Raw genomic sequence first — 12,658 nt, 5'->3', positions numbered from 1 at the left:
TTTTTTTTTTTTTTTTCCCTCCTCAGACTGGAGCACCTCTGTAATTAGCAATCGCAGAATCCCTGCGTCTTCCTGCTGGCTGCTTTTGTCCCGGCCATGGCTTGCAACAAGCAGCACCCCAACCTCATACACACTATATTTATATTCACAGATATATAAATATAGTGTGAGGTTTTTTTTGGTTTTTTTTGCATGTGCTTATGATCATCTCATCAGTAATCGTTCGATCTTTGTCAATTAGAGCTGGTGTGATAGAGCTAGCTGAGAGACAAAATTGAATGAGGGTTTGGAGGGGGGGAGGGGCGTGCAGGGGCTCTTAATAGAGCATTTAATGAAAGTTAATGGTTGGCTTTGGGCTCTCCGTGGGATTTGAGAAGGGGTGGGGGCTATTATTTAGGCATCAGGCTGGGCATTCTGCATTCACAGCCCATTGTCATTATCAGACTCATCTTAATGATGGATATAAATAATGTATACGGCAACGGCGCCGAGTTTGGGCAACCGCTGCAACACCATCACTTCACTTGGGAGCCAATTACAGGGTAGGATGAAATACAGGTCTTGTCTGTAGCAGACAAGGTGTACTGACTGAATAGAATGGATAGCGAAACACAACGAATGGATTTAAACAGCGTGTCAAAAAGTAAACTTTTTTTTTTTACTGGATAAATCTATTATTTCTTATGGCAGCGAATGCACTCGAGATAAGCAGCGTTGTTTGGATGTAACGAGGTGTGGCAGTTTATGTATGGAATCCATCACTCTTACAGATAACTCAAAGTTAATTAAAGCCTTGAAAGTGTGCTGCGATGTTGTACTTATGCAAGGTGGAAGAAAATCAGTCATGGCTGACTGAAACAATATTCTCTTGGAGGTAATCTCGTGGGGCTTCAGGGAAAAAATGGTGAGGAAACACTGATTTGTTGTTGATTGAGCTTGAATAAATTGTACATGCTACAGATTAGGGCTGCACAATACATATTGCACATTTGTTATTGTGATATCAGCATGCGCAATGTGCACATCGTAACAGACCCACTGAAATACAAAAATGTTGTTCTTATCAACTGTCCAATATTTGAAGATGTACCTTCTCCAGGGATCTGCAGAGTTTAGACCTGGAGGGGAACCGGAGTGTTTGTTAGCTGATACTGGTGTTCCATCCTTGGGATCCACTGTCATTTGGTAATCCATGAAGAAGATCGATGGGAGATTACCAACCAGGAAAGAATGGCACACTAAATAAGCGGCAACAATGAAAAAGTCATTTAATTATGAACCCCTATGGAAGACGACAAGGTATCGCCACCCTGATAAAAAATTAGCATCACACGTTTTAACCACCAGAGTACCTTGCGAGGTTTCTGTTTACACTCCTGGAAGATACAGAAAAAACAGAAACATAGTGACTTCTCAATCTGTGGTGTATGTATTCAGTTTTCTCTCATCTTGACATATTGATCTCCTCGTTTCGTGGTCAATTTCAGTCTGCCTGATCCCACTTTGTATGCAACAGTTCCAGATTTTACACAACAGACACTGTTGGTCTCACAAACATTTGGCCCCAAAGAACATCCCTTTATGCTTCAAATAATCTGATTTCTGACACAAGCCCCCCCCCCCCCCCCCCCCTTTATCCAAATGCACTTAAAGAACAAGGTTGTGAAGCACTGTTCTAATTATAACAGGTGAAATATCCTTGCAAGTCATTTTCTTGGCCAAGATTGTTCGTCTCTGTCGAAGACAGCAAGTCAGGAAATCTGACCTTTTTTGCACAACAGAATTAACACAATCGATTCCACTAATTTACTGAAATGTCCTGTTGCTCTCCAGAAAGGCCAGAAACGTCACTCTTTCATTCCCATTTTACGTGAGGCCAGGGGTGTCAATCTAATTTCATTTAATTTCATTAAATATGGACAGATCTTTCATCAATACTCAGAACAACCAACAGAAGATTTAAAGGTGGCATCCTGAAATATGTCCTTCTGATGGTTTGTCTCAAACGCCTCAAAACCAGTCGGTGTGGGAATTGCCGGTATATCCTCCACTCATCCACCTGTCTCGCTGGCAGCCCTCAGATCAAAGACGAAGATTTGCAAAATTGGATACATGACGTTTTCACACCACCAAGGACAAATGGAAGCATCATTACATAGATCTATATTTCACTTTAAAGCCCCTCAGAATATCCTGGCAGTCCAAAGTAAATGTTAAGTCCGTGTGCTCTTCCAGATGGTGCTGTCAGAGGCCCTCCTGGGTCCACATGTGCAAGCATCCCCGTTCCTCCCATCGGCCCCTGAGAGGTCATTATGGTAACTGTGGAGATGTGGAGGTGGTGTTTCTCCGGCGACGGCTGTAATTGGTTGTGTCTTATGGATCTCTTTGAGCCCTTCAGTAGCTCAGACATGCATCACTGCTGGGACGGCGCAGCTAGGACAGGATATAGTCCCTGCCTGCCAGGAAAAGCGGTTACTAATTTGATCCCCTCTAGTCCAGAGAGCTCCTAAACGACAGGGAGCCTTTTCGACCAGGATAGACAAAATTGAGTTCACAAAACTGTTTAGAGGACACCAAAAATGGAAAGTGAACCTGAAACCAGAATAAATCTTTAAAATGTACTTCCATAAAAGGTATCACTTCTGCACAGGGAATAAACCAATACATGAAAACAAGAATATTACCACAAATTTCCATCCCGCAGTCGTCGAAGTCGATCACCAAGTCAAAGCCAATATGTTTATGAACAAACTGAATTTGTAGCCATCAAACTGCGGTTTATAGCCTAAAATGTCACGAAACAGATTGTTGATAGTTTTTCCAGTTGCAAATCAGGATCTCGTGAGATCAAGTGTACTAATGGGATCTTGTGTCACAATGCTTCAGGAGTTTCTGTTACCGCAAGGTGTCAACAAACCTGGGGACGATTTCAATGCTGAAAATACGTGTTTGTATGAGAGTAAGGGCTAATTTCCCTCAGAAAGGTATCGACAATGTATTAAACATGGACACCAACATCTAAAACTGGGTCCTAATTATTTTCAGTTTTCTCGTGTGGATTCTTGTAGCGTAACTTTAACCTCCAGCAAAATACAGTGGGAAGTGCCTTGTGTTTCAGCACTGTTTAAAATCCAATATGTTTGTTGAGGACTATGATTCAAAGCTTCAAAGTGCTTTTAATAAACGTGTATATACATTTTTTTTTCTTTTTGGCTATTCTAAGAATATCTATTTTATCCAGGATAAATTGGAGAAAAAACCCCAGATTGGAATATGTGTATTTTATGTTTTTTTATGTGAATGTTTTATTTTATATAAATGTGTATACTCAAAATAATTATCTAATATCTTTATTTTATTCAGAAAAATCAGGAGTTTGGAAAAATATTTGTTCACACTGACTATTTGTTATAAGTTAGCTCTTTGTAATCTGGATCAGTTCAAACATTCATGAGTGGCTCAAGAGGTACTCGACTCAAAATGATGAACTAATCCTATTCACAATGATTCAACGAGTAACTACAATCAACTATGATCAGGCACTGATCTTCAGTAACTCAAACAGTATTTAATGTTTAATGTTGGGTGGCCAATCTGTGAATTCGCATGCTGCCATTTGGATCATTGTGCGGTAAAAATATCGCCGGCTATCTTTGTTCTTCACAGCTTTTTTTAACGTAGAGAACTGGCACTTTCACATTGAAGTGTTCCAAATAACGCTGGCAGGGTGGTGCAGGAGCTGTAACGTACGCTGGGGAAAACAATCAGAGGGCCTTTAAGCAACAGCAAGAGCGAGAATCCAAACTTTTACTCAAAGACATCTGTAACTTCAATAAAAGTCATGAAAACTCCACAATGAGCGTCCGGTTAACTGAGTGGGTGAGTGCACGCTGCATATTTATCCTCCCTCGGTCTTTCATTGAAAGAAAGAGAAACTTGCGTGACTAATGTTTACAGTACATCTGGCGCCGTCCCCCCTCCCGCCGTGCTTTTTCTCTCTTTCAGCCAGACTTCACCGCCTTGTTTGCTTCTTTTGAGATTAACTCCATACTGACGATTTCATATTTGCTAAATGGTTCCCACAGCCTTTATTTTCTGGGACATCACTCAGCCGGACAGCTAATGAATTCATGGTATTGATTATAATGCCAGGGAGCTCTGGCTTGGGAAGTATGGAGTGTCAAGTGCTCATTAATTCCAGCAAGGCGTTGGCAAACATCATTGACTCATTCCATTACACACAGTCCACATATAATTGACCTTGTGGCTCATTGCTTCTCAGTTAGGACTTCTACTTTTCGGCTGCGCAGAGAAAGAGGAGAAGTCTTTTATTTTTTTTGCTTCAGTTTATCCGTGAAGGTTTTCTGATGGTCTTATCTATCTGGAAAGATCTCGCCCCGGTGCGGAAAAGGTTCGGCTGGATGTTCATTTTATGCCTACTTAAAGATAAAGTAGGAGTTTTGATGATATGAAAAAGCCCGGAGCAATTTCAAACCGTGTTTATTCATGGGTGCTTACATCAAAGGGCCTCTTTGTGTTTTTCATAATTTCACTTGGCATTTTCTGCAAAAAAAAAAGAAAAAAGAAAAAAAAAACCTTCAGCGAAGAGAAGGGCCCGAGATAGAAAGCGAGGGGGGAAGAGAGTGAGGGAAATAATTGGGTTTAAAAGTGGATGAATATTTCCTTTTATGTTGTAATATAAAGAGACATTAATTGTGCTCGAGTGGAGAGATTTCCCAAAACTCAAGCGTTATCGCTTAGGATTCGCAGAGTCGGTGAGGAAGTGCTGCCGTGTTATATTCCGATCTGCCCTCGGGGGGGAGCGCGGCGCAACGGACAGGCACGAGGAACGAACGTGTCGGGAAGCGAGACGTTCCCGACACTTCGGGCTCCGTGCCACGCAATTTATTCAGCTCTTTGAATCATGTAATTGCCCCAACAGGTCCTCGCCGCCTCTGTAACGATGAGTGTTTTGTCTTGAAGGTCTCCGAGGAAACACACCTCCTGAAGTTCACACTTCTGGAATTTAAACTGTCCAATCCTCTTTGTGACTGTGGTCCCATCAAGGCTACATAGGAGAATGTATAACCTGTCGGTGCTTCCTTTATGCAGAGTATTTTGTTTATAACTTTAGAGGTAAAAATGACATGTCTCAAATAATTGGAGTCTATTGTAAAACAACAATGGTCCATATTCTCCTGGGACTTGGTAGTTTTATAGTTGAGTGACAATAAAAGCAATCTAATTTGATCGTCTGTCCATATGGATGTCCGCGTGCTCGCCATTGTTGAGGTTCATTGCACATTGTTCTCTGTCTAATGTGTGCGGTTTCATTACAAAAACAAGCAACGGCGCCAACTTAAATGATCTTCTGCCAAAATATCAAGAGGGGGCGAAACATAGTTTGAATATCACCATCAACTTAATCACCAGTCCGATGTTGCTTATTAGTTTAACCTATTTCCAGCCGTGCTACATGCTATATGCTAACGAGTCTCGGGACCTCACACACCAGCAAGGCGACATGCTAAACATGATTAACTGACACACTCTACAGTCTGCAGTGCTAATAGTACAGTGAGTATATAGACGCTACACTCTCCTCTTTGTGTATTGTACAATACTGAAACCTTAAAGCCTGTTGGAGCTGCGTTGACGCAGAGGCTGTGCAGAGCTGTTGTGTCAACGCATTGTATGTACACATTGTTTGCATATGGAGTATGAATTAGGCTTTATGGCATTGAATAAGTGCTTGTTTTGTCACGTGGTATCAGTAAAGTAGCTTAAACATAGTACTTGTAACCGATGTACCATTTTTATACATCCCAAGAGATTATGGATTTTAGAACTCTCAATTTAAATTTTGAAAGTGTTTTTGTCAGCAGGTGTCTATTCACAGATTTCTGCAATGATGGTCCGTTGATGTAAATTAATTTGATTAGATATAGATTTGTCTGCGTTCAGACAACGTGATCACCCGGATCGTGATCATCTACACCCCCGGGGCTCCATTCTAGGCTGGTATGCAATATAAGTAGATTAGTTAGAATTATTACCAGCAGGAACTAACAAAGTGTTTGATATAAAGCCAATTAATCAGCACAGATAGCATCATTAACTGCAAGATGTGCAGATTACCTATCCTAGTCTATTTTAATTTACGTCTCATCTCCTTAATGGTTGATCGGCGTTTCTTCGGCAGTGCGGTTCACACTATTTGCATGTTAATTAACGTGTGAATTTGACGTAATCGTGCACAAAAGGGAGATTATGGAAATGTGCTGCGTGAACCTGCAGCAGTACTATAGGTCCTCGTGCTGGTGGAACATCAAAAGGCAACTTCTGAGAGAATTTTTCAACTGAAACTCACACGTTTTTGTACACGACTTTTTGTAATGTACCGTCCTACCGCAGTCATATTATTCTGAATATCTCGGTGGAAGTCCATGATTTGAAGCGAGATCTCATCTCATCAGATTCATTTCCAGTATTTCCAAGTCAAGTCATACACAGTGGATGATATACATGAAGATATACTTTCGTCTTCATGAAAGTTATCCTCCCCTATCAATTATTGTGACTTTATCAGCCATCCAAATGCATAAAATTAATTTATTTTCCAAAAAATGCAGCAGGTTGTGAACAGGCTTTAGTACTGAGGTCAGAGATAGTGTTCCATGCCCTTCCTTGTTGAATTTGTTAATTTTTATTTCATTTTTGTGATTCTTACCTCTACATTCTGACCACCAGTTATGAAATATTCAGTGCTTTTAAATCAAAGTTACTCAATCAACAATTTTTTAAGACAATCACACTTTACTTTTATATTCTAATTCTTTTCATCCTAACTTTGCGCAATCCATGGAAAGATTATGAATCACAATGTATTCCGTGTTTTTGTACTATTTGTGCCAATTAGGGCTCCAGCTATCAAATATTTTCAGTAATTGAGTAATATATTTATTTTTCTGGTGATTAAACCAGTAATCAGTTAAAAAAAAAATCATTTTGGCAAATTAAACAGTAACACGACAGAGATAATAGTTAAAGCCAGTTCCATTCCTCTTAAAATAAACATTTTTATTGGCAGATTTTGGTGGAATAACTGCACTGGTGTCATTGTTATCTATCTGGTAAAGATGACAAAAATACATATTACCATATTTCACTCTTTTTTTTTTGCAACTATAAAAAAATAAACAGGGTAACAATAAATCTGCATTACTTTTTCATAATGTATATATTTGCCATATAGGGGACAGATAGAAGTGTGGGCTTTGCTGATATATGGATCCATGTGAGAGACACACGGGTCAATTCTTGATTTTTAATCCATCATGACATTTTGTATAAAGTCATGAACTTGTCTGCGATGTACTTGTAAATGAACGCCATCAAAGCGTTTAATAAAACAATCACAAAGGGGTTACGGACCACAGCCATTTCAGCTTCATTCAGGCTCACGCTCACACTTGCTGCTTCTGTGTTTTGCAGGGGAGCTGTATATCGGTGGCGTGACGAAGAGCATGTACAGCAATCTGCCCAAGCTGATTGCATCCCGGGACGGGTACCAGGGCTGTCTGGCCTCTGTGGACCTGAACGGGAGACTCCCTGACCTGATCGCGGATGCCCTCCACAGGGTGGGCCAGGTGGAGCGAGGCTGCGACGGTAAGTTGCGGACGCCAGCGTGCAGATTTTGACATGTAATTACTGGTGCAACTGGTGGCGTAGAGGTTACAGAAGTGGATAAATTGGTTAAAAGCCGAGAAGGAGTTTTCCAAAAAGGGATTTACAAAGTATTCTTCATGTCAAAGACTTGTGGAGTCATCTTTCTGACTGATTGTTATTGCCCGTTGACAGGTAGCAGTACATCATCATCCACTTTATTGTTGGAACAAATATGATTCTAAAAGCTTGAATACATCTGCATTCTCTACTTTCTTCTAACAAATATGCATAAATTAGCATTTGCTTCTGATTATGAATATTTATAGCAGGAGAATTAAACACATTTTAGTTCAGGGGCCACAAACAGTCCAATTTCATCTTGAGTGGTGAAATAATATCATACTAATATTTAACTTTAAAGTTATTCATTGTTGTGGTGCATACTATACACTATTATAATTTAATGTCTATATTTTAACAAAAACTAACAATTACTAAGGGAATCTTGAAATGTTCTTGCAGGCCGTTCTGGGGCACTGGCCTCATGATTGACACCCCTGATTTACAGCATTTGTGCTTTTGTTACCCAAACCTATATGACAAGATCTACATTGTCCAAAACATTAAAAATTATTAAGACATCAAGAGATTATGAAGCACATAATGACTCAATGTCATTTGAAATGAGGCCGCATACAACTTCAACCCTGCACCAAAGTTTAGTCCAGATTTAAATGCCAGTTTTTTCTTTTCAATTTTTTAACAGCATCAGATATATAACAGCCTATCGAGTCATTAAAGGATGGACAAAACACACCCCGTTATTTGTTTTAATATGACTTAACTATGCTGTAAATATTAAATCTAAAGCATCACTAAAACTAATGATCCATCAAAATAACCTTTAACATATCTAAGACTAATTAAAGGGGTCACCCATCCCCCAATTATTATTTCTATAGAAAATTAGAACCTTTCCCCCCCTCAATTTATTTTCATAAATAAAATAAGCATATTGGAATCTAACTACTACTTAAATGATTAAAATCCTGATAATTGCTCAATCTTTAAATATGAATGAACTGAATCAATCAAGCAACCATTTATATCCTTAATAACGTTAAGACAATGTTAGTTTTTACCAAAAGATGAACAAACTGTGCAAATGAAATACAATTAAAACAGTAAGGACCACAATGTTCTTCTTTACTGACGCTTTTTTATGAGCATATATATCAATTTTGCCAACGTCATTAAATCGTTTGAATGACGGTATTGTCCTTCATTTTACAAGTAGGAGTGCTCGTAAAAGCGTATCAGACGTGATCCTGGAGTAGGTGTATCCCTAGTATGAGTGCAGAGCTTCTATCCATTGACTTGCCATTGACTTTATTCTCTACGAGATAAAAACTAAAAAAACTAAAAGAAGTCCCTGATTGTGGAGGGAATACGGATTAACAGCTAACTTCTGAGCTGGCCTACAGAAGTGATTCGTCCTTGCTGCACTCTGTTATAGTCTCACCTCTGTGAAGCTGCCAAGTCATTAATCTTTTTATACACACAGTAACAATAATTCCTCTCAGGAAGTGCCATCTTCTCAACAGTTAATCAAACAGAGGAAGTAAAAGTCACGATTCTGCTGCTCCACATGTACACACACATGCTGGCTCTGTTGCCCTCTGTGGACAGATCACACCCATGACCGCCACTTGAAGGAAAGAAACATGCCCAGACTGTCGCCGCCAGCTCAGGGCAGTCTTTACAACCCGTCCTCTATATATCCTCGGCGATGCCCCATAAAACCAGTGCATGAGGGAGGCGTCTTCCCCCGGACGCCTCGTAGTCGTCGTGGCTAATCTCAGGCACGTTTGTGATGTTTTCCTGCGTGTCGTCTTTACATCGCGTCTCAGACTGTCTGGGTAGTTAATCCTGGATGTGACTGCAGATTTTGGCTTCAGCCTTACACCCCCCCCCCCCCCCCCCCCCGCCTCTCTTCCTCCACCACGTCTCGGTGGCAAACCGAGCATCAGAGAGCACAGACTTGATTTCCCCGAGGGCCGCATTGGCCGACTCGATGCTGCACTGATCCAGCTTTTTTTTCCTCCTCTCCAGTCTTTTTTTTTTTTTTTTATATGTTCCCTCTCCTGTTCCCCAACGCCACCACTAGTGCCAACCGCCAGCTCTTATTACCTGCCTACACTTATATGACACAATTACTTCGCTCCAAACACAGTTTAAAGCTGCATTAAGGTATCACTCTGACTCCCGCAGGCACTCGAAATGGATGCTAATATTAGTTAATGATTGGATGTGCCAGGGAGCTGAACATTGGTAATTGACCGGTTTTGGAGTCCTGAACCCCTCTTGACAAATATTAGTATATCCAGTCCCTCCGGCTTTTTGCAAATTCACAAATTCCCTGGATTACAGAATTTACAGAAATACATCAGAAATGATCCTCCAATGCCACTGTCATCAAAGCCGTGGTGTTATTATCCCATAGAGGCCAACATTTCTGTCAAATTACTGTCTTTTCTTTTTTTAAAGTTCTAGTTGATCCTGATGAGGGGTAACAAAGATGTGCTGTCGGCCTGGATCGCCGCCAGGTCGTGTCCGAGGTCGCCGTCTGATTGCGCACCGGGTCGCCGGGCGCGGTCAGAGGTGGCTTCTGGTCTGCTCCCTCCAGACCCGAGGGCACATAAAGACTGTAGCACTGAATGTGCAGCATGTCTGACTCAGCAGATTATCACAACAGAGAACAGAAAACAGACCGAGGTTGAGAAAAGTGAAATGTGAGCCTCTCAGCGGAAACACAGAGAAAAAGTCACCAAATACAGATTGAATGGCGAAAACGAGTGGAAAAATCGTTCATATTAGCTCACAATGTAAAGAATCCGAAGGTGCAGTTGAAGAAACTGCGGCAATCAAATAATTTCAGTACTCAGGCCATGTCTATACATTACAGTTTGACACAGAATCACCTACTTAAATGTTTTCCTTTCTTTTTCTCTCTCTCACAAGCATATTTCGGGAGCAGCCCTAAAAAAAGATGCAGAGTCCAAGCAATGGACAATTCCCCAACATCTGTTTTCGACTCTACATTTTATTATCACGGTTCCCTTTGATATACACAGCAAAGTCTAAAATCAATAATCCTGAACGTTTTCATAACAGAGTAAATCTTTTTCATCTCGTTGCGTTTTCTATTTTAATGAAGTTTCTTCTGAGAACAAGACACTTTAATATGGGATTTACAATTAAAATGTTTACATTATTGAAGAACAATATCACACGGTACAATTAAATCATGTTGTACTACATCAACGTTAGTAGGCAGTCCACTTTTTATTAATAAGTTTTGATTAAATCTTGCATCAAGAAAAATCTAAATGTTCTGTCGAAATTGATTAAAAAAAAATCCTGCACAAACTATAGTAAAAGTACGAGTCCTACTGCTGGCTGTGTTAATTTCAAATAATGTAATAACTCAAAAGAACACGAATAGAAAATTTTACTTTATGCCGCATGTACACAATGTTTCAAGTGAAAACACATTGATTTGTCATTCTCTTTTCAGAAACGTTTCGTGTTTACACAGCGACGTTTTGAAAATATCAGTTCACACGAAAATGCTGAAATTAAAGTAAATGCCAGGCCAAAAATGATCGCTGCTGGTTGTTTTTGTAATGAAACCACAAACACGCGAATGCTTTTTCAGGGGCTCCAAGTGCTATTTTTCCCAAATATTACACCCAAAATGCAACAAAAGTTTTCGGTTTCCACCTGAAAACGTTATCCCGGGTGACGTCGTGGCTTTAATATGACCTCCCATTGACCGCACTGCCAGCGAGCAGGTGTTTTCATTGTCGCCCAGCAATCTGTGTAGCGTAGCAGACAGCAGCGAGGGAACGCTCTATTCCCTCAAGTTTTTTTTTTTTTTTTTTTTTCTGGCAATAAAAAGACGAGCCCCTTTATTTCCTTTGTTATTTCAAGTTTCCTGAACATGTGGAGTGAAAGTGACAGATGGACTTTCATGCTCCGTCAAAGCTGATTGTGAGTTCCCAGGCAGCCACACATTCAGGTATTGTTTGTCCCATCAAGAGTTTAAAGGAAGACGGAAGAAGTAATTACACGACATGGTTATTAATTATGGCGAAAAGTTTAATTAGTACCTCAAGGGAACCTTTTATTAGGGACTAATTAATGGGGTAATTAGCATGGTGAGGCATTACTGACACAGTCAAGTGAACATTTTTTAACAAGGAGTAAAAACGCTGTGATTGGTTGTTTATTTTATTTTATTTTTTTAATTTTGTATTTACTTCTTCCTCTTACACAGGTTTAAGAGGAGGGGGCTTCTTTTTTTTTTTTAATTGGGCCATTTGTAAATGGCACAGTGAGATGTCTGTTTATCTATGCAGAAACAAATTACTCTGGCACTGAACCATGGTTCTTTGAAAATGTCTGTGTTTAATTGAGATTTTAATGAGAAACCCCACCACCAGCGACACAACCGCCGCCACGCACCCCTTATTTTTAGAACTATTGTCTCACCTCGGACTTGATCTGCATCCTAATCTTCTATCTGTTGTTAAGCTTTTGTTGTTTTTGCTGTTCCCCTCCCACCTCTAATTTTGAGAACAATTATTTGAAATCAGATTTCGTCTGAAAGGGAAAACTAATGAAGATCTTGTCTCCCTGCGGTTCAGTTGGTCGTATTAGCTTCTGATAATACAAAGTCAACACGGGCAAAACAAAAAAAACAAAAAGAAAACCTTTTAACCAGCTCTTTGTTGAGTCAATAGCACAAGCAATCCGAAGTGGAAAGTTCCCGGTTCAGTGTGAAGAACTGCCCAGAACTCCACTGAGAAATTACAATGGTTGAGTTTGTAATCGACAATTTAGATGTCTTCAGCCATCCGTGACGACGGGAGGGAGCGCGCGCCGATCTCATCTGTGCAAAACAAGAACGCATAAAGCACGAAACAGG

The 12,658-nt window shown here is 40.2% G+C and overlaps 1 protein-coding gene across 1 annotated transcript in view; it reads left to right on the top strand.

Moving 5' to 3' along the window:
• The window catches only part of nrxn2b (neurexin 2b), a gene marked incomplete at its 3' end in the record, with an annotated part of 753,200 nt that overhangs the window by 382,051 nt on the left and 358,491 nt on the right, over positions 1 to 12,658 (top strand). The window contains exon 14 of the mRNA XM_080519167.1: positions 7,495 to 7,668. Within this exon, the coding sequence (XP_080375293.1) occupies positions 7,495 to 7,668 (174 nt within the window). The remainder of the gene's footprint in view (positions 1 to 7,494; positions 7,669 to 12,658) is intronic.

This window comes from Blennius ocellaris, assembly GCF_963422515.1.
Source record: "Blennius ocellaris genome assembly, chromosome: 23".
NCBI classification, from domain to species: domain Eukaryota; kingdom Metazoa; phylum Chordata; class Actinopteri; order Blenniiformes; family Blenniidae; genus Blennius; species Blennius ocellaris.
This window is presented reverse-complemented; position numbering and strand designations above follow the sequence as displayed.